This window comes from Dendrobates tinctorius, unplaced genomic scaffold (assembly GCF_039654945.1).
Source record: "Dendrobates tinctorius isolate UK_male_01 unplaced genomic scaffold, ASM3965494v1 ptg000087l, whole genome shotgun sequence".
Classification (NCBI taxonomy): domain Eukaryota; kingdom Metazoa; phylum Chordata; class Amphibia; order Anura; family Dendrobatidae; genus Dendrobates; species Dendrobates tinctorius.
The window spans coordinates 7,840,174-7,863,037 of record NW_027361755.1 but is presented as its reverse complement, the minus strand read 5'-3'; the positions used below and the strand labels follow the sequence as shown (position 1 = coordinate 7,863,037).

Sequence of the window (22,864 nt, the reverse complement as noted above, 5' to 3'; positions counted from 1 at the left end):
TCAATTTTTGTCTCAACTGACCACAGCATCTTCTCCCAAATACTCACAGAATCATCAAGGTGTTCATTGGCAAGCTTCAGACTGGCCTGCACATGTACCTTCTTGAGCAGGGGGACCTTGCGGGCACTGCAGGATTTTAAACCTTTATGGTGTAATGTGTTACCCATGGTTTTCTTGGTGACTGTGGTCCCAGCTGCCTTGCGATGATTAGCAATTTTCCTCCGTGTAGTTTTAGGCTGATCTTTCACCTTCCTCATGATCAAGGACACCCCACGAGGTGAGATTTTTGTGGTGCCCCAGATCGATGTCGATTGACAGTCATTTTGTATTTCTTCCTTTTTCTTACTATTGAAACAACAGTAGTCTCCTTCTCACCCAGCATCTTACTTATGGTTTTGTAGCCCATTTCAGCTTTGCGCAGGTCTATGATCTTGTTCCTGACATCCTTAGAAAGCTCTTTGGTCTTGCCCACATTGTAGAGGTTAGAATCTGACTGATTAATTGAATCTGTGGACAGGAGTCTTTTACAGTGCCTTGCAAAAGTATTCGGCCCCCCTGGAACTTTTCAACCTTTTCCCACATATCATGCTTCAAACAAAGATACCAAATATAAATTTTTGGTGAAGAATCAACAACAAGTGGGACACAATTGTTAAGTTGAAAAAATGTATTAGTTATATTAAATTTTTGTGGAAATTCAAAAACTGAAAAGTGGGGCGTGCAATATTATTCAGCCCTTTTACTTTCAGTGCAGCAAACACACTCCAGATGTTCATTGTGGATCTCTGAATGATCCAATGTTGTCCTAAATGACTAATGATGATAAATATAATCCACCTGTGCGTAATCAAGTCTCCGTATAAATGAGAGCATCATGAAGACCAAGGAACACAACAGGCAGGTCCGTGATACTGTTGTGGAGAAGTTTAAAGCAGGATTTGGATGCAAAATGATTTCCACAACTTTAATCATCCCAAGGAGCACTGTGCAAGCGATCATATTGAAATGGAAGGAGTATCATACCACTGCAAATCTACCAAGACCCAGCCGTCCCTCTAAACTTTCATCTCAAACAAGGAGAAGAAGACTGATCAGAGATGCAGCCAAGAGGCCCATGATCACTCTGGATGAACTGCAGAGATCTACAGCTGAGGTGGGACAGTCTGTCCATAGGACAACAATTAGTCTTACACTGCACAAATCTGGCCTTTATGGAAGAGTGGCAAGAAGAAAGCCATTTCTCAAAGATATCCATAAAAAGTGTTGTTTAAAGTTTGCAACAAGCCACCTGGGAGACACACCAAACATGTGGAAGAAGGTGCTCTGGTCAGATGAAACCAAAATCGAACTTTTTGGCAACAATGCCAAACGATATGTTTGATGTAAAGGCAACACAGCTCATCACCCTAAACACACCATCCCCACTGTCAAACATGGTGGTGGCAGCATCATGGTTTGGGCCTGCTTTTCTTCAGCAGCGACAGGGAAGATGGTTAAAATTGATGGGAAGATGGATGGAGCCAAATACAGGACCATTCTTGAAGAGAACCTGTTGGAGTCTGCAAAAGACCTGAGACTGGGACGGAGATTTGTCTTCCAACAAGACAATGATCCTAAACGTAAAGCAAAATCTACAATGGAATGGTAGAGCTCGAGCTGTTTGCCAAGGAAATATGGGCAAGAATTTCAGTCTCTCGATGTACAAAACTGATATAGACATACCCCAAGTGACTTGCAGCTGTAATCGCAGCAAAAAGTGGTGCAACAAAGTATTCCGTTAAAGGGGCCGAATAATATTGCACGCCCCACTTTTCAGTTTTTGCCTTTCCACCAAAATTTAAAATAACCAATAAATTTCGTTCAACTTCACAATTGTGTCCAACTTGTTGATTCTTCACCAAAAATTAACATTTTGTATCTTTATGTTTAAAGCATGATATGTGGGAAAAGGTTGAAAAGTTCCAGGGGGCCGAATACTTTTGCAAGGCACTATATAAAGGTGACTATGTAAGGCAGGGCTTACATTAGGGTTTGGCTGGTCTGCGTAGGGCTGCGTACTTCTTCCTTTAAGCTCCGCCTACACTCTGCCTACTTCCGCATGCATCCTGCGTACCTATCTTTAACATTGGGTACGCAGCGACATGCATTGTATGTGGATGCCCATCGACCGAACGGGAACGCAACATTTTCAATTTTTGGGATATGGAGCTGTGTTAGGGCTTATTTTTGTCTTTGCTCCCTGAGCAGTTGTTTTTAGTGATATCATTTTATGGTAGTTACAAAGTTTTGATCACTTATTACATTTTTGTCGTGTTACGGTGGCCAACAAACTAATTCTGGTATTTTAATTACGCTGTTTACCAATAGGATTAATTTATTCTATCTTTGCTAGATCAGACTTTTACGAACGCAGCTATACCAAATGTGTATTTTTTAATTTTTAATGATGGAAAAGGGGGATGATTTGGAATTTTTATATGGTTTTTATTTGTTTTCATATTTTTTAAAATCACTATTTTTAATTTTCACTGCACTTAGTCTCTTTAGGGGACTTCAATCTGCTATCATTCAATTGCTTATGTTATATACACTAATGTCACAGTGTTACTGTATATAGTAAAAATCACGGTCTCCCATAAACGTCGGCCACAGGCTGTCTTTCACAGGAGCACAGACATGACAGGCACAGGGATCTTAACAGACAGTTGTCTGTTATGGCAGCCCAGTGGCGCTCTGCGATCACGTCACAAGATTGTGCATAGAATGACACAATCCCTGGCAAGTGCATGTGATGCGCCCACCAGGGCTGTGGGGTACCCGGAATCGGACCAGACAGTTCTATGGGGGAGGTCACGGGACCGTGATCCATTTCCATGGCCCTGGCCGTGTCATAAAATAGAGGATAGTTATGTGTGTTTAATCGTGACGCCACCCGTGGTGTTTGGTAATGGGTAGCCGACGCTGCGGTTTTGGTCGACTGGGGCTGATGGTGATGCAGCAAAGATGGATCAGCTCCCCACGGGTAGAGCGGGGCCCCAGGGAAAATATATTTGATTGTTCAGATGTTGGTGAACATTGGGGTGCAGAGAATAAGTGAAGGACACAGAGAGGTGCAGTTTTCTTTACCTTTTACTTGAAAGTAGATGCAATGTGGGGTACCATTTACAGATGATGGATTGAGTCCGACTTGCCTGGAGGCATTCAGGGGATCCACCCTGCCAGGTGGGGTTGGGGACCTTCCTTCTGCGCTCTCTTTTCGGGTCCCTGCTGCTTGTAGCTAAGCTGCAGCTCTCTTCTGCATGATGATTTCTAACCTGTATTGCAGACAGTGTGAACCTATATCACGGGCACTGTCCTTTTCACTGTCAGCTCCAGGCTCTTGGTCTGCTGCCGTGCCTTCAGGTGTTCGGTGTGGCCAGGGAGCTTGCAGTCCTCTGCCCTCCAGATTCGGCTGTCAGGGCGTACAGCACCCACCCAGCCAAGGACTTTGGCGTCTCTTTATCAGCGCTCTGCTATGGGGTCAGCTATACCTAATTTCTATTCCCCAGAGACCTTGTCTCTGCTCCTGTCCCTTCCCTCTCCACAGACAAACTGCCAACTCTCCTCTCTCACTGTCCTGTCACGAGCTCCAACTGGCTCGCATTTCCATGTCAACTCTCACGTTTACTCTCTCAGCTGACTTTTTCTGACTCACTAACCCCACCTGCTGGCCAGAATTTATAAAGAAGCTCCCCTTTCTGGCCTGGAGCAGGAATTGACATGTACACTGTGTTACTTGGCATGGGGACCCCCAACCTTTCCTCCAGGCATGACATCACCCCTTAGAGAGAGGCAATCTCACCGTAGCAACTAAATCTGGGGTGCCACAAATGTTAAATACAGCTGTCACAGATTTACAGTGGTGTTTAACAGGTTAATAGCCTCGGACGGAGCTCTATTCCACACGCAGCAGTTAGAGGCAGATGAAGACTGATTTCACATCATCTACTGGGAAAAATGTGTGCTTGACTTGCAATCCTACATATAACAAATCCAGTATGTCATGTTAAACACTTTGGGGAGATTTTTCAAAACTAGTAGAAGGCAAAAGTGATGTAGCTGCCTATATCAATGAATCAGTGTAAAGTTATATATGAATTACACTCATGCAGTGCATACCTATATGCAATATATACAAGAAGAATATGCCCACACATAATACACACCTGTGTCTACTGCACATGTGCATATACTGTACATTAATGTGTTATATGTGGGAATGTATTGTACCTGTGTGTATTTATATATAATAGGTAGAGTATATATGAAAATATGCCCCACTGGGAATTGGTTCAGGAGACAGTCTAGCCTGCCAAGATTTGTTACAGTAGTAATGACTGCAATCAGAGAGCTCAGACCTCGGGAACACTGTCCCTTAATGACTACCGTACCTGTATTCTCTAACTGCAGCTGACTCCCCTTATTACTGTTTTAAAGGGAACCTGTCACCAGTTTTGTCATATATCAACTAAAACTGTCACCAGAGCTGCATTCCACAAATGATCATGTAACCCCTGCCTCCCCCTGTATAACCCCCAAAAACCTTTTTAGGTTCTCCAACGCTATATGATAGCCCGGTCGGTCCGGTGGGCGTGGTTTCGGGCCTCTCCATCCCTCCCTTTAGCTGCTGATCGCCATCCACCTACTATAATTGATGTGAATGACACCTCGCATCATCCACATTGTGGTGAAAAACCGTGCACCTGCGCACAAAAATCATGGCTCACAGCTGCACACTATGCTTTTTCCTACTGCGGGCAGAGCCAAAAACATAAGTATGCATGTGCTTGCAGTAGGACAAAGCATAGTCCAGTAAGGATCATCCACATCAGTTAAAGGAGGATGGTGATCAGCAGCTGGGAGAAGAGATGGAGAGCCCTGAATCCTCGCCCATTGGACCAGACTGACCAGATAACCATACAGCACGGGAGGAATTAGAAGGTTTTTGTGTGGTATACAGGGGGAAGTCAGAGGGTTACATAAGCATTTATGGAAAGCAGCACTGGCGCTGAATAACGTGATAGTTTTAGATGAAATATGACAAAACTGATGAGTGGTTCCCTTTAAACAATCTGAAATATTCCCAGTCGATCTTTACCTCCTTTTCTGCTGAAGTTCTGGGTCACTGAGGTCTTGTACACAGCAGCAGCTTAATTTCCGCCCTGAGTGCACAGAAGCCATTCTGCACAGGCTGGAAGTGTGCGCAAAGACCAGGAGCGACTCCAAACTGGCCCCACTAGCCCTTCAAACAGTATGATATGCCCCACATAGCCCTTCAAACAGAATACTGGCCCCCCACATAGCCCTGCAAACATTATAATGGCCCCCACATCACCCTCTATATAGTAAAAAGGCTAACCCATAGCCCTCCATATAGTACAATGGCCGCCATATACCCCTCCAAATATTATAATGCCTCCTATATAGCAACCAAGCAGTATAATAGCCCCAACATAGCATACCAAACAGTATAATAGCCCCAACATAGCCCTCCAAATGGTATAATGGTCTCCACAATGTACTCATTGATAAAAAACAATACCTCATTCCCCTCTGCTCTAGTATCCGCAGTGTGTGTTCTGAAGCTCTGCAGTGCTTGGCACAATGGGCGCTATATAGTGATGTCATTGTGCCTGCTGCACTGAGACGTCAGAGCTCAGATGCCAGATGGAGAATGATTGATGAAGGAGCTGACGGCTCCATGTTCCAGCACTGTTATCAACTGTATCAGCATTCAGTATGCCAATACAGTTGAAAGTGCAATGTAAGGTGCTGACAGCGTTTGCACTGCACCCCATCATGAGCTCCACAGAGGCCATGTTATCTGCTGCTATTGGCCCCAGCCCCATGACCGCAAGCTTCTGTATAACCCATGCTATTACTAGTGTTTGTCTATGGAGACTGCACAAGTATGTTGATTTCATGCAGAACGGAGGTTATGACTGAAGGCCTTCTTTGGAGCACTGGCAGCTGAAAATGAGATGGCATTGCTGAGAACTGCATTTGGGATGTTCAATTCATATTAAATGCCCCAAGAAAGGGTTGTGATATTAGTCATAGTGGCTATGCTATAAATACATGTGGCTTGGTGTTTTCAGAAGGAAAGATTGTATAAAATGATGGGCTTTTTGACCACAGTTTAAAAATAACATTCAAGACTCAGGAACAGTATAATGATATGTTTTCTGTACAATTGTTTGAGTTAAAGTGCTTATTGTCAACTAGTAGGATCAATGTCATGTGCATGTTGTAAGGAACAGCTGACAATCAGATGTATTCCTGTGCTTTTATGTAGTTTGACAGGGATGTGCAGACAGATTATAAGAATTTAGAGTATTTTCTCCAATTCATACTAAGTCCTAATATATTCTGTTCTGCTGTAGTACTAAGCCTTGAATATTGAAGGAATCTGACCTAGAGTGGGTCTTTTTTTAGAAACACATTCATGGCCAATTTCAAGTACAAGCATGGTAACTAAGTAAAATATGATGCAAAATTATAATGCTGCAAATTCTATTGTACACAGTACTTACTATAAGCTGTAGAGAAAATGACCGGTTTATGTACTTGGCCAGATATTCTATTGTCACAAGTCACCATGTTTTTGGTTCTTTTTAGTTATCATTTAGGGTAACTTTATGCAATAAGAAGGGTGCAAATCTGGAAAACCTAATTATTGTAACTGTGATCTAAGAAGATATCTTTTGTGACCTAGTCATTATATCTACCAAAACACTCCTTAAAGGGTGCGGGGGGGGGGGGAAGTAGTGTTACCTGCTGTATCCTTCTAGTATGTTAATTATATGATATTGCCATTGTAACAGTAATCTGTCAGTGATCAAGAGAACAGTTTTTTGACATAACAAATTTAAGGTTGAGATGTTGGACAAAACTGGGCATATCCGCCACAAATGCGGATTTGTCTGAACATGAGTACGCCTGCGTTTGACATCGCATGCGTTTTAAGAGTTAACATGGCTAGAAACTGGTTAAAACGCATGCGCCTAAAAAACGCAAACGCATGCAAAACACATGATGCGTTTTTTGCATGCGTTTTTATTGCGCACGAAGCGCAGCGCTAAAAAACGCTAATGTGAAAGTAGCCCTACTTGTTATGAATGAGTCACCGAAGGAGGAAAAAACAAAAATACAAGCTAAGTCCAGAAAACCGGAGAGGTTGGTAGCTATCGGATTGCAGACCCCTGATCCTATCCACAACAACTAACAGTAGCCGTGGGGGGGTTCCTACGATGCCCTAGACCCCGCGATCACAGCCAGAGAACTAAATAGGCCTAAAGAAAGAAGGGAAATCTAAACTGCCCCAGAGCAGACCCCAAAGCAATAGGCAGCCCCCAACATATAATGACGGTGAAGCAAGATGAAAACACTAACACAGATTGAAAGATAGGTTGAGCAAACGATGGGGCCCAAGCTAACTAAAAAGGACAGGATAGAAAAGCTGCTGTCTGCAATCTGTAAAAAACCCTACCAAAAAATGTCCCAACTGTCTGATAGGAAAAACAGGCCCTGAAGTCGCTAGGATTTCAAAAAGACTATATCAGCACTCAGGTAAATTCTGAAGACAGAGCAAAGAGACAAACTGATCAGAGACAAAAATGGAACTCAGCACACCCCCGACCGGGGATGGCTGAACTCCAAAAAACAAGGTAAACAAAACAAAACTAATAGGTTTTTGCTCTGCTATTGAACTTATCTTTGGGAAGCAGGAATCAGACTGGTCTCCAAGAATCCAGCAGAGAAATCACCAGCGACTCAGAAGGGCGTCGGCTGCCTTATATCCAGTCAGAATTTCCTGTTACCCAGTCATCATCTACCAGATCAGGTGTTTGGTAATCAGCCTCGCTACCTTCCTTCACCAGAAGAGGGAGTTCATCAGACATCGACGGTGAAGGGGAAAATGAACTCACAACACTTACTCTTCGTTTTTGGTAGTATAGGATGCACCAGGATGTTTGAGATTATGCCGCTGTCTGCATTACTTGTGTATATTCTAAGACCCTATATAAACATTCATCCAGAACTCTTCAATCTTTGGCGATTCCCTGTAGACCATGGGCTCCTTTGTCTGTAGATTTCATTACTGATCTACCCATGTCAGCAGGTAATAAAGTAATATTGGTGGTGGTAGATAGATTCAGCAAGATCGCTAATTTCTTTGCATTACCTGCATTACCGAATGCCAAGACTTTGGCCCAAATTTGTATTAAAGATCATTTCCTCCTTGTTGCATTCAGCTGCGTGCAGGTGTTAACGCTGTTAACCTGCAGATTAACCACATATCTGCAGGCTAACAGCGTTATTTCTGGTGACAGGATGCCTTTAAGGAGATCATGAAATGGGATTCCCTCTGATTTTGTTTCCAACCGTGGATTTCAATTTATATCTGAAGTTTGGAAAGCTTTTTGTGCTTATTTAGGGATTCGTCTTTCATTTTTATCCGCCTTGAATCCACAATCTAATGGGCAAACTGAGCAAGTGAACCAAAATCTTGAGATATATCTTAGGTGCTTTGTGTCCGAGAATCAGGAGGAGTGGGTTTCGTATGTACCCCTAGAGTTCACTGTAAATAATTGTTGTCATGAATCAACTGGCAAGTCCACATTTTTCTGGTCATATGGGTTTCATCCTCAGTTTTGCACTTTCAATAGTAATCTCTTTTCTGGGGTATATAAGGAGGAATGATTTTTATCATCTATTACATCAGTATAGTGAGGTGTTCTTAATAACTTATGGAGGATGGGGTCTAGATACATGAGTTGGGCTGATCAGAAGTGCTTGCTCGGTCCGGACCTGTGTGTGATTTGGTGGGTCAAGTGGATTTGTGCTTACTTGTGTAATCTTTGTCTAATATTTACATTTGTTTGGTGATCCAAAACATTTAAGTGTGACAAACATGCAAAAGAATAGGAAATCAGGAAGGGGGCAAACACTTTCTCACAACTGTACATACACACATATGTTCATCATGTAGGCTGGATTTATATTACCTTTTCTTGTGCCACTAACAGATTATACAGCCTTGATACATTCTCTTGCGTTCATCACTGGTAGTCTATGCTGTTGACTTTCTCTTGTTTTTCCGCCCCCAGATGAGCTGTGTTATCAAGTAATTCTGGTGCGTGGGTCGTTTTGATAAAAACAGCCTAGTTCTCCTTGGAAAAAAAAGAGATGCAGCTTCCAATAGTGCACAGTGTTCTGAATGGCTTGTGTAGTTGCTGAAAAGCTGGGAAGCTTTGGATTGACAATACACTGGAACATTGCATTATTCCAGTTATTTTGATAGAATTCACATGATATTAACCACATTTTGATATCTTTTCTCTTGAAGAGGTTTTTGAGCATATATATTTTTCAGAAACAGCATTATCTATTTTAATATTTGTTTACCATTTACCTCCATTTTTATAACATCCATATAGTAGATTAATTTCATATCATGATTACAAGTCACAAAAGACAAGTTTTATTTTGTAGGCTCATTTTACTTGGCGAACCAGTGGCCTATACTCTTACAACACAGACATTGGTTTGCAACACCAGGACAGCTCTGTGGGGAACACATCAATGACGGAAAACTAGGCTTCTCTGGTGGCTGCATATTCCAAGCTTTATTGGTACATTGTGTTCCACAATCTATAAAACAACATCTGAATCTCAATTTATTTTTTCAGTATTTTTCTTTTTTAATAGTTGCATAATTTTTTTTTCTAATGGTTAATCGACAGTGACCTCTAGTGGACCAAAATGTGAGTTTGTAAACCGTTTCTCTACTTCCCAGATGTATAGAGGAATGCAATAATATAGCGCAGGGTTATCAAATATTTTACATATTTATTAGACTGAGATGTAGTTGCAGCAACAGCTCATACTTTTTTGTTAGTGTTTGTTCAGTTTGGTTTCAATGTTGCCACAAAATGCTTTGTGTAATTTCTTCTGCTCAGTGTCCTGCTCCCATTCTTGGTTCTTTACAAAAACTAAAGGATATATTGTATGTCCAAACCACGGGATTTGGTGAAATGTACATACATGAATGTAGGATATTAATATATTAAGAAGCTTTGTATTCAGCTAGAGGTCTGGGAAAAATTAAGAGACCACAGCACAGTTTTATAAAAATCAACTTCTCTACATGACTGACAGCCATTCCATTCCAGTGTCAGTTGAATTCCAACCAGAGTACACCTCATTCTACTTAATGTGCTTCTGATTAGGTGATTACCTGAACCAAATCTTATTTAACGAAGGAAAGTATAAAAAACTCAGCTGTGGTGTTCACAATCCTCTTGCAATAGGACAAGCTGGATGGCAAAACAAGTGCTAGTAATATCCCAAAAGTAATAGGAGTCAAAAAATAACTTTTAACCATGCCAGAAGAGTTGAAAAGAAAAGTCTTGAGTGAGGCCTCAATTCTGACTTTACTAGCAGATGGATACAGTGAGCGTCATGTTGCTTCTATCCTTAAAATTTCTAAGACGGCAGTCCATTACAACAAGGTCAAGTAGCAGACATTGGGGACAACAAAGCTACAGACCAGCAGAAGGCGAAAACGACTCTCCACTAACCGGGATGACCGTCATCTTATTCGAATGTCACTCAGCAAACGCAAGATGACATCAAGTGACCTACAAAAGGAATGGCAAATGGCAGCTGGGGTGAAGTGCATGACAAGAACAGTTTGTAACAGGCTCCTAGAGGCAGGGCTCAAGTCATGTAAAGCTAGAAAAAAGCCTTTCATCAATGGAAAGCAAGGTTATCCTGGAAAAACAGTTGATTCCTTCTGCTCAGGCAATGTTCCCCAACTCTGAGGACTGGTTTTTCCACCTGATAATGCACCATGTCAAACAGCTAGGTCAATCAATGTGTGGATAAAGGACCACCACATCAAATCCCTGTCATTGCCAGTCCAATCTCCAGACCTGAACCCCATTGAAAACCTCTGGAGTGTAATCAAGAGGAAGATGGAGAGTCACAAACCATCAAACAAAGAAGAACTGCTTACATTTTTGCACCAGGAGTGGCATAAGGTCACCCAAAAGCAGTGTGAAAGACTGGTGGAAAGCATACCAAGATGCATGAAAGCTGTGATTAAAAATCATGGTTATTCCACAAAATACTGATTTCTGAACTCTTCTTGAGTTAAAACATTAGTATTGTTGTTCCTAAATGATTATGAACTTGTTTTCTTAGCATTATTTGAGGTCTGCAAGCACTGCATTTTTTCGTCATTTTGACCATTTCTCATGTTGTCAGTAGTTTATAGAACAAAAGAGCAATTTACATTTTACTCAAAAATATACCTATAAAGAGAAAAATCAAACAAACTGAAAATTTTGCAGTGGTCTCTTAATTTTTGCCACAGCTGTATATGACAGCACTGTTGTGTAATTTGCAGATGATTCACATCTTTCCAGTTATGATTAGACATTGAACGACCTTTACAATTTCTGGAAATCCAGAGATTTAGGTCTAAGCTGCATAAAGAGGAGTAGCCTTTTGTGTTTCTGAACTTAGAGACGTGCAAAAGTGTAATTGAAATAAGGTAACGTCCAGATATTATAGATAGCGTATCAGTGTCTGGACCCCAGAGACCTCCTAATAATAGTAGTATCGGAGCCATGAGACCACCAATACATTATTCTGTGTTTCTTGTAGCTGCATGATTTAAATGTATGCTTTACTTGAGATGTATTATCTTGTTCATTACAGCACGTTGAAGACTTGGTGAATATCACTGTTCCAGAAGTCCCACCCAAAGAAAGTTCTTGGGAAATCCCAATATTTGTCCACTTTTACGATGGTCATGGTGTTACTGTGAACCTCAGACCAGAACACCGAGTAGAAAACATCTTGAACTTAGCGTGTAAAGTAAGTTATCTTTGAGTGCCATAATAGGGATGGATATACTGTAAGAACTATGAAAAGAAACAGGTGAACATATCTGGCTGCAGAATGTTGGAGCACCGTGTTGTATTTGTTTAGAATAGAAAATATTGTTTTCATATGTGAAAATGTGAACCTAAGGATCAGGTATGATGAGTCTTAATATGCCTGATCCTTTATTCTGTGTGGAGATAAGCTATTGCCAGATGTGGACATTTCTCTATCCCTTTCAATCATGTTTATGGAGGAATCAAAGAAGAACACCTCCTTAATGTTTCATACGTACGTCAGTGATTTTTCCAGTACCCAAAAAACACACCGATATTCATCAGTGCTTGTGTTAGTTTTTACTATCCGTTTTTCATCAGGGGTTTTTTTCACAGGAAAAAATAAAATTACAAATTTTCTCCTATTTATTGCAATGTTAAACCCGGACAGCACACAGACGGCACACTGATGTCATCCATGTGTGCTCAATGATTTTCACAAATCCATAGACTTGTACGGGTGATTTTGATTTGTGACTCAGACATGTCTCTGATTTTTTGTGTATAAGCGGTCTGCAAAAAACAATGAAATGTGAACCGCTCCGTATATTATAATGGGTATTAATGGACATCAGTATGAGGACTTAAGTACAGTGGGGAAAATTAGCATTTAAAATACACAATATGTGCTGAAAATAACTATTAGACACTAGATGCCTACCTGTGCTTCTATATGTGGATCGTTCAGAATAAGTTCATATGTGATGGATGTCGTTTTTATTCCTCAAAGGTTCAAAATGCCATGTCCCAGGTGTCTCTACTAGTCCGTGCTGAGCACTCAGTGTAGGACGTGTTCCAGCCGGACACGTCTGCTCTGACACTTGTTTAAAAAAATCTGCCACCCTTGTTTTTGTGCTGTCACAAAAACTATGGGCTCTCCTTCAGGAATAAAAAAGAGTACCAACAGTATTCTGAGGCTTCAACCTCCTTCGTCAGGGATCCCTGAGAATTGGTGAATGTTCAGTGAGTGAACTTATAGTGCTTAACAGAAGCCCTTCCAGTTAGTATTAGAGATGAGTGGATCAATCTGCGGAGAATCAACTTTACGGTTTTGCACAAGTTTGAACACTCTCTCTTTCTCTTCTTTTTTTCCCCGTCTTTTTGGATTGAATTTATTCAATGTAAATCAATTTTTGGGGAAAATCCGGCTAAGCCAGCAAATTCGAATTTCAGATGCCCTTGAATGTCTTTGAACATGGTGCTATAAAAACACAGGTGATTTAATGAAACAGCATGTTGGTATGGGGTAGCTTATGAGTGGACAATGTAGCTAGTAAGTCCTACAACAGTTATCTACCTTGAAACTGCCCTAGAACTAGATGCAATATAAAAAGACCTGTTAACACTCTGAATCGTCAAATCAAATGTGAAGGCTCTCTGCGAATGTATAAAAAATATTCATATTGTACAAAGTTTTATTGAACTGTATATCTACTCACATCTTTTCTGTGGGGGCTGATAATTACCCAAACATAAGTAGGCGCATTGTAAAGGAAATGTTATAGAACATAAACCAACCTAAGAGTAATTTTTGTAAAAAATGAGTAGTCTCTTAGTGGCAATACTAGCTCGGTTTAAGCAAAAACATTCCCTGCAACAACTATAAAAATGTCCACAAGATGGCAGCCAAAATTCAATTTGATTTTCTGTTCTGGGACATCAACTACTTGAACAGCAATTATACATTAATTAATAAAGTAATTGCCTAAGCTGATGATAACTTTGTAATTATAGCTTTAAATTCATGCGTGCAAAGGTGAAATGAGATAGAACCTAAATGTCTTGTACATGACTGAACTCTTGATGAAATATTAACTGTCTTCTCGCTTCTTAGATTAAACCCATGACAAGGGCATGTCTATTGTGCTCTGTGATTGTACATGCTCAATATACATTAATGGAAAGCCTTCTTATCTCATTTTTCTAATAATGACAAAAATATACAAATTCCTATTTAAATTTGAGGAAAAGTAAAAAATCATTATAAAACAGTAAGATCTTTTTTAGCAATGAATAATTTGTTTCAAAAGTGAGCACAGCTTTTTGTGTTTTCTTGCTGTTATAGAAATTCTGACAATCTTTTCAAGCAAGTCTTTTTTTTTCTGCTGCAGCAAAAGTGCTAAAATAAATTTTTAAAAACTTTTGTGTGCTGTGTACTGACCTGTGAAGAGTCAAGTGGGCATTCCCACTATACGAAAGAGAACCTCCAGTTTTGGGTGTCCTTGTCTTGAACCTCCCGTAAATGCACAGAGCAGCATGATGTATTATGTCCGACTTTATCACAGTATAATTTGCTGCACTGCACTAGCTAGTTGTGACGCTGAGTCACGGGCAATCTGTGAGAAAGGGTAGTCAGGAGGTCCAAGGTCATATACCAGGAGTGCTCGTAATAAAGACATGTAAGTCAAATGCATGGTCAGAAAGCAGTACGGGGTCAAATACCTGAAGTGTACATCAAAACCAGTGAGTACAACAAAAGAATATTCAGAGGCCAAGTTTGGAGTCAGATACCTAAGTCAGAGAGCATCAAAAGCAGAAGGGAAAATCCATGAGAATTGTCACAACAGATCCAAGGTCATAAACAGAATCAGAAATCAGACAAAGAGCAAGCACCCTCACCTAGCTGAAACAAATCTACAACTGACACTGACTAGAAACAGCTATCCAGCTAAATACCTAGCAAATGATTAATGATTAAGGATAGGACGCACCTGGGGAAGCACCCACAGACTATTCCAGATTTAGCAGCAGGGCTGTCAATCAAAATGCTGACAGCCCAGCACTCACCAGGAACAGACTGGATGATTGGACTGTCACCCATAAAACAGACAGTCCAGCACACTCCAGATTCCATAGGAAGACTGAGCCATTACTCACAGCATCTCTAGGCCACAGTTGGTTATGAAACTGCAACAGATGTGGAGTACAAGGCAATGGCGCATATGTTTAATTTAGTAGACCCTGGTTGTGACTGTATGTCAGTGACCTGTGAAAAGTCAAGTGGAAATTCCCTTTGTACAGAGGAATCAGTACAGTCTTGACTGACTTCATCTTGTTGCTGTAGTCACCACCAGGCCCTTTAAAATGCTGCGCATGCGCCATTACATTGTGTCCCGTGCGTACATACAGAGTAGCAAGGTGTAACATGTCTAAATTTATCACTGTATACTTAGCTGCACACACATGCTAGTGGAGTACAAAGCAACGGCACATGGGCGGTATCTACTGGAGCCTGCTTGTCACTACAGCAGCCAGGTGGATGTCAATGAAAGCTAGAGCAACAGGGTTGGAAACAAAACAGCATGACTCTTCTCTACAGCAGGAACACCCACTTGACAGTTTATAGGTTATAAGCGAACAGAGTGCAGGATTTTGAAAATGTATTACCTTTGCTGCATCTGAAAAGATAGACAAGCATGTTTTATAAGATTATCAGGTCTCCTCCTACAACACGGTGGTGGTTTAGGGTGGTAAATTGACCTGGCAGCTTCCCATTAAGTGAAGTCACATAGAATTTTCCAGGTTTGAGTTCTAATTACACTATTCATGGTACTTTATAACAGAATTTGTCAGGTATTGAAGTTATTTTTAATGTTGCACTATTAATCAGACTTCAACCAAAACCAAATTCCGAATAAGTGTTGGTTGAATATAGCCCCTTCGAATATTATGGCATGAAGTAAAATTCACTTTGACATGTATCTATACCTTTTACGTTTCTTGTATGACTACATAGATAGCTTTATTTCTATAACTGTGTCTCATTTACTACATCTTGTTCAGTAAGCCTGTGCAGTGACCTATTGTGTCTGCTATCTATGTCTAGTGAATTCCTAGGCTCTTCTCGGTTTATGCTTACCAGAAATCGCACAGCCAAAAAGAAGAAAGCAACTATCCAGCCAAAGAATTGTTAGTGTTATCATTTAGCGACTGTGTCTGTGTTGCATCTGTACTCCAATGTAGCAGTAACTGTTTGATTTAAACATTTCCTTTTTTCTGTCTTTTGTTTTTGTGCTTGAAAGTTTATCATAGCCGTGTGTAGTGCTGACTCCTTTCTTCTACATCTTTCCTGGTTCTTTTTCCTCCTTACATTTTCTTACTGCTCTGGTGAGTGCAAGGAATCTAAATTGGTTTTGCACACTGTACAATACTTCTTTACAAGTTTAAACCAACATTTTATTCTCTTGTCTGTACCAATTGATGCATGAAGCCAAGACATGTTTTTACCAGACAACGTCTAGATGTTAAAGCACAATATCAGACATAATATATATCCTGACGTGTCTAGAGCTAACCATACGCATGGAAAGCCATGTTAGATTCAACCTCCACTAGGCAAACAATCTCCCAATTTTTGCCAACCCCAAAGTCTTATTAGGTAGCAAGTATTTCTGAGGTTGGGGTAGGATTTAGTTCATACAGAAGTAAAAAAAAGTAACATATACTCAAACATTTAATCCCCATCTGGTGAGCTCTTTTAGTCTCCGCTTACTTCCTACTATAGCAAGGACTTGCTATCCATGGACATGTGACCCCCACAGCCAACCAGTAGTTGCAGTGGTCATGTGACATTCTTGTCAGCATCACTAGAGTGGCCACTGATTGGCTGCAGAAGTACAACACATCATTAATTAAAGAAGTAAGCGGAGACTGGTGTTCATCTCCTGAGCAACGACACTTTACTTTTTCTTACATCTATATGTGACTGTATAAATTCATCTTACCACACTCATGAAGACATTCTAAATAAGTGGATACAGGCCATCTGGCCCTCTTTCTCGAATCTTACATCTTAAAGGATGATATAGGAGATCAAAGGACAGCCATCGCACGAGCGGGGGCGCCATTCTCGTATATTCTTAGGGTGCCAACCTCCGCACCTAGGTAGGTGCTCAGGCAGATTACCATTCATAGGGCCAGGGCACTCTTTTCTACACATCGGCTGTGTGAAACTGTTATCAGGTGGTAGGTAGCACTAAGTATCAATTATTAACAATTCCCTTTTTTTTGGTCCCTTCCTTTTTTTCCGGTTTTGTTAAGGTTTTCTGGGCCATAAATTGTCTTGCAGCCCTTTTAGGCTGCTTGGATGTAGAGTTTTTCTGACCAGTTGATTGGACTGGCAGGCTTGGCTGGTTAGATTTGTTTGATCTGCAACATATTTTGTCTTCCCAGCAAGGTTAATAGCCCAGTTTTTTCACTAGGCCCAAATAATAGGGGTTATTTGCACAATCTTTTAGAATTTTTGTTTAATGTACTTAATAAAAGTTACAGTATATTTTAAGGTTTTTTTCAGTAAGTCCATTGAGTGAACCTAGCACAAAAGCCAAACAAAAAAACAAGTGTAGGATTGTACTTTTTTGCAATTTCACTGCACTTGGAATTTTTTTCCCGTTTTCTAGTACCCGACATGGTAAAACCAATGGTGTCATTCAAAAGTACAACTCGTCCCGCAAAAAATAAGCCCATAAGCCCTCATATGGCCATGTTGACGGAAAAATAAAAAAGTTATGGCTGTGGGAAGAAGGGGAGGGTAAAATGAAAACGCAAAACCAAAAAAAGCTCCAGTCATGAAGGGGTTAATTCTCTAATTTTTGATTGTAGATTGAATTTAAATAATAGTATTTAAGCTTCCTCTATTCAAGGTTTTAACTGGTTGCTTTTTAGCTGTACTTTCGGTATTCATGTCCTGTGTTGGTCATCCTATGTAACCATGAGGAACAAGCAGTAGATTTGTGTACATTATGGCACCAATCCACCAGTCTACTCAAATGTTAAATGATAGCCTACTGTGGTGTATGGGTGTCTATTATTTTACTACTTTTAATAGAAAAATGAATCTTGGCTACTTTCTAAAATTTGAAAAGACGATCATCTTGTGTGCAAGTCCCATTGCAGTATATGGTCTACAGCCCCCAATTTAGACTGATGATGACCATCCATAGATTACACTTTGGATTTCAGCCTCATCTAGTAGAACTACTATTTAGTTGTAGAAAAGTATTTTTTTCACATCATTAATGCTAGACTAGTTTATACTATTCTTATTAATTACTAAAATGTTGCCCTTGAGATTATTACGCATTTAATAAATCCAACCATTCCAATGGCTTCTAAGACTACAATATAAAACTCCTCTAATTTTACATATTTCACTATTTTAGCACACTTCAATCATTTGTACATTAAAATGCAAATCAATCCATACACATTGCATGTGGTATTTGCCAGCATCATATTTTGGAAAATTAGGCGAATGAATACTAAATGATATATGTTTTCTTTGTATTTATATTGTGTGTGTGTTTTTGCTGGGTACATTGTTGTCATGCTTTGTGTGTTTTTTATTATTGTGCTTTCTGCAACCCCTCCTCCCTGCACATGATTGTGATTAATTTTTAATAAAACAAGATTTCTTTACTACACCGCTAATTAAAGTACATTACAGCTGAGCTGTAATCCATATTAATGGCTTTTGTTTGCCAAGACATCTTTTAGTGACTGATGTGTTTCTCACAGGTTCGACAGATGGACCCTGGCTTTTTTGGTTTGCATATAAGAAGAAATATGGGTGACAATGTTGAGTATTATGTTCCTTCACCAATGGATTACATACAAGAACAGGTATTACTGGTGAATTTTTATGTTTTATTGGTGAACACTTTTCACTGTTTTCCTCCATAATTTAGATTAAGGTTTAAATTTGCATCATGATTGACAATAAACCAGAAGACAAACGGATGCCAATATAGTCAGTGTGTAAACTTAGCCTAAGTCAAGTATTAGGCAATCAAGCCACAGTAAAGCAATAATTCCTTAATTCATTTTCATTGCAAAAATCTGTTAATAGAAGTAACTCATAGTTATCCTTGTCTAAAATATTTACATTTTTCTCTTTTTTGCTTTTACTTTGTACAAATTTCATGAAACAAATGAGCCATTTTGATTAACTTACCAACATGGAAATAAAAAAAATTGCAAAATTGCAAAAACCTGCTGACAGATTCCCTTTAACAAAAACCTGCATTGTTCAATGGAATCATTTGTGTGCAATTTGCTTGCTGGCCACCAATATTTGGAAGAAAACCGGCACATATTAACATGCTAAACACGTTGTTCTCCAGTAGATAAGTGCTGTCGGAGGTGAGCAGCATTACCTTACCTGCCTCTCGGCACTGAAATAAATAGGAATTCTGGGACTGTTCCTGTATGCACATGATAGCTGTTGAGTACCATTAGGTATCATTTTCCCCAACCTAAATAGGCGTAAGAGCACATTTACACATTTTGTTTTGCATATTGCAATGTTTAGTAGATATTACAGGGTGTGCCATTTATAAGGATACAACTAAATAAAATGGGAATGGTTGGTGATATCAACTTCCTGTTTGTGGTACATTGGTATATGGGAGGGAGGAAACCTTTCAAGATGGGTGGTGACCATGGCGGCCATTTTGAAGTTGGCCATTTTGGATCCAACTTTATTTTTTTCAATGGGAAGAGCGTCATATGACACATCAGACTTATTGAGAATTTCACAAGAAAAACAATGGTGCACTTGGTTTTAACGTATATTTATTCTTTCATGAGTTATTTACAAGTTTATGACCACTTATAAAATGTGTTCAAAGTGCTGCCCATTGTGTTGGATTGTCAATGCAACCCTCTTCTCCCACTCTTGACACACTGATAGCAACACCACAGAAGAAATGCTAGTCTAAGGGGGTCAGATTCCTTGTAGGAATGCTTGGACCTGACCCCCATAACATGGTGGTGCACCATCTTGCTGGAAAAATTCAGGGAATGTACCCTCTTCAGTACATAAAGAAGGCAACACATCATCATGTAGCAATTTCAGATATCCAGTGGCATTGAGGTTTCCATTGATTAAGAATGGCCCAACTATCTTTGTAACCCTTATACCACACCATACCATCAATTATGGGTGTCAGGTCCGGGCATTCCTACATGAACAGTTCCCTGGAAAGTGGATTGGTTGTCTTGGGCCAGTTGAATGGCCACCAAGTTCTCCTGATCTGACCCCCTTAGACTTTTATCTTTGGGGTCATCTGAAGGCAATTGTCTATGCTCTGAAGATGTGAGATGTGCAGCATCTGAAACAACAGATACTGGAAGCCCGTGCTAGCATTTCTTCTGCGGTGTTTGTATCAGTGTGTCAAGAGTGGGAGAAGAGAGTTGCATTGACAATCCAACACAATGGGCAGCACTTAGAACACATTTTATAAGTGGTCATAAACTTGTAAATAACTCATGAAAGAGTAAAGTTATGTTAAAACCAAGCACACCATTGTTTTTCTTGTAAAAGTCTCAATAAGTTTGATGTGTCACAAGACCCTCTTCCCATTGAAAAAAATAAAGTTGGATCCAAAATGGCCGCCATGGTCACCACCCATCTTGAAAAGTTTCCCCCCTCCCATATCCTAATTTGCCACAAACAGGAAGTTGATATTACCAACCATTCCCATTTTATTTAGGTGTATCCATATAAATGGCCCACTATGTATATTTTGGTGTACAGGAATAAAAAAATAGACACCACATAGTTTTTTATTGTGCTGCATTTTTGTTTAAAAGCAGACCTATGCTCTGTCCTTTACAACTGTAGTGTTATGCACTTTGACTTCAATGCGGAAGAATTACAGAGCAGAAAGCTACACGTGGGATTGTAATAATGATCACGATGATGATCTGTTGGTCTGTCCACCAGAGACTGCCAGTGTAAACAGGGCCAGCGTTAGGGGCAAGCAGACCAGGCAGCTGCCTAGGGTCCCCGCTCCCCCAAGGGCCCCCAGCTAGCGCCACATCATGCAGTCCCTATGGGGCCCTGTGAGGCACGGGCTTCCCCCCGCCGCCACATTGAACTATACCGGCATCATAGATGCCAGTGCTGTTCTAAGCAATGATGGAGGAGAGAGTGTCAGCTGATGCTCCCTCTCCCATCATTACCCGCTCTGCCTCTGACACACAGCATGTGCGCGATGATGTCATCGCACACTCACTGTGTACCAGACAGAGCAGGAGTCAGGAGCCTGGAGCAACACGGGCAAGAGGAGAGGTGACGAGTGTGTTTGTTTTTTTTAATCACAGTGTGTACTGGACTGTAGGGCCATTCTCTGGGGGGGCTGTATACCATGCTGGGCTGTATACCATACCATGCTGGTTTGGGCTGTATACCATGCTGGGCTGTATAACATACTGGGCTGTATACCATGGTGGGCTGTATATCATGCTGGGCTGGGCTGTATACCATGCTGGGCTGTATACCATGCTGGGCTGTATACCATGGTTGGCTGTATACCATACTGGGCTGTATACCATGCTGGGCTGTATACCATGCTGGGCTGTATACCATGCTGGGCTGGGCTGTATACCATGCTGGGCTGTATACCATGGGGGGCTGTATACCATGGGGGGCTGTATACCATGCTGGACTGGGCTGTGCACCATGCTGGGCTGTATACCATGGTGGGCTATATACCATGTGGTACTGTGCTATATACCTTGTGGTCCTGTGCTATATACCATGTGGGGCTGTGCTATATACCATGTGGTGCTGGGCTATATACTATGCGGCTGTGTTATATACTATGGGGGGTGCATTTTACATTGTATTCTATGGGGGAGGCTGTGTTATATAATATGGGGGGCTACATTATATTCTATGGGGAGGTGGGCTGTATTATTTTCTATTTGGGGCTACATTATATTCTATGGTGGGTTGTATTTTATTTATTATATTCTATGGGGGGTGATTGCATCATACTCTATGAGGGGTCTACATTATACTATATGAGGAGGCTACATTGTAGTCTATGGGGGGCTAGATTATATTGTATGGGGGCTTCATTTTACTATGAGGGGGCTACATTATATTCTATGGAGGCTGCAGTATACTATATGAGGAGGGCTGCATTATATTCTATGGGGGTTACATTGTATTGTATGGCAGGGCTGCATTATACTCTATGGGGTGGCTGCATTATACTATATGTGGGCTACATTATACTGTATTGAGGACTATGGGGAATACATTATATGAAGAACTATGGGGTGCATTATACTATGGGAAGTGAATTGTTCTACATGAATGACTATGTCGGTGCATTATACTATATGGAGAACTGTGAGGAGTGTATTATACTATATGGAAAACTGAGCAGTGTATTTTAATATATGGAGGGCTATGAGGAGTGTATTGTACTATATGGAGAACTACGGGGAGTGTATTATACTATATGGAGGACTGAGGAGTATATTATACTATATGGGGAACTGAGGAGTGTATTATACTATATGGAGGACTATGGGGTGTAAACTGTAGATGTGCTGCTGATAGCATGATACTATATGGTGATCTGTTAGGGATTCATTAGTGATCGTTCTGTCCCCATCATTCTATCTCAGATGGTGTAAAGAGGCCAGGAAACAAATGTTGAACGACTTCAATACTGTCGATCACACTCATTTAACAGCCTGAACTCAGCGCATGTAAATACAATCAAAATGTTTCTTTGTGATGTGCAATATGTTAGCATTTGGGGCCCCATTTTAAACTTTGCCTAGGGCCCCACTTTGCCTAAAACCGGCCCTGAGTGTAAACCAAGCACATAGCCTTGTGGCAGACATAGACCCTATAGAAATGTCATTTGTGGTGTTCTAATCACTGCCTCTAGTTAGGTTGTACCCTCGGTATAGCCAAGAGGTTCAGTGTGCCATTGTACGTTTCACTGCACCCACTCGTTTTGCATGTCGCCACCTCACTTACTGGTGATTGACAGTGATGGCTTTGATGAATGAGCATTATCTGCAGTGAAAGTTTAAAGGGACTCAATCAGCACATAATCACTGTTCAAACCAAG

At 40.6% G+C, this 22,864-nt stretch overlaps 1 protein-coding gene across 8 annotated transcripts in view; it reads left to right on the top strand.

Moving 5' to 3' along the window:
• Positions 1-22,864, top strand: part of TIAM2 (TIAM Rac1 associated GEF 2) — a 769,295-nt gene that overhangs the window by 460,659 nt on the left and 285,772 nt on the right. For all 8 annotated transcript variants that reach the window (XM_073585716.1, XM_073585715.1, XM_073585720.1 and 5 more), the window contains 2 exons: positions 11,767-11,925; positions 18,504-18,608. In XM_073585716.1, the coding sequence (XP_073441817.1) occupies positions 11,767-11,925; positions 18,504-18,608 (264 nt within the window). The remainder of the gene's footprint in view (positions 1-11,766; positions 11,926-18,503; positions 18,609-22,864) is intronic.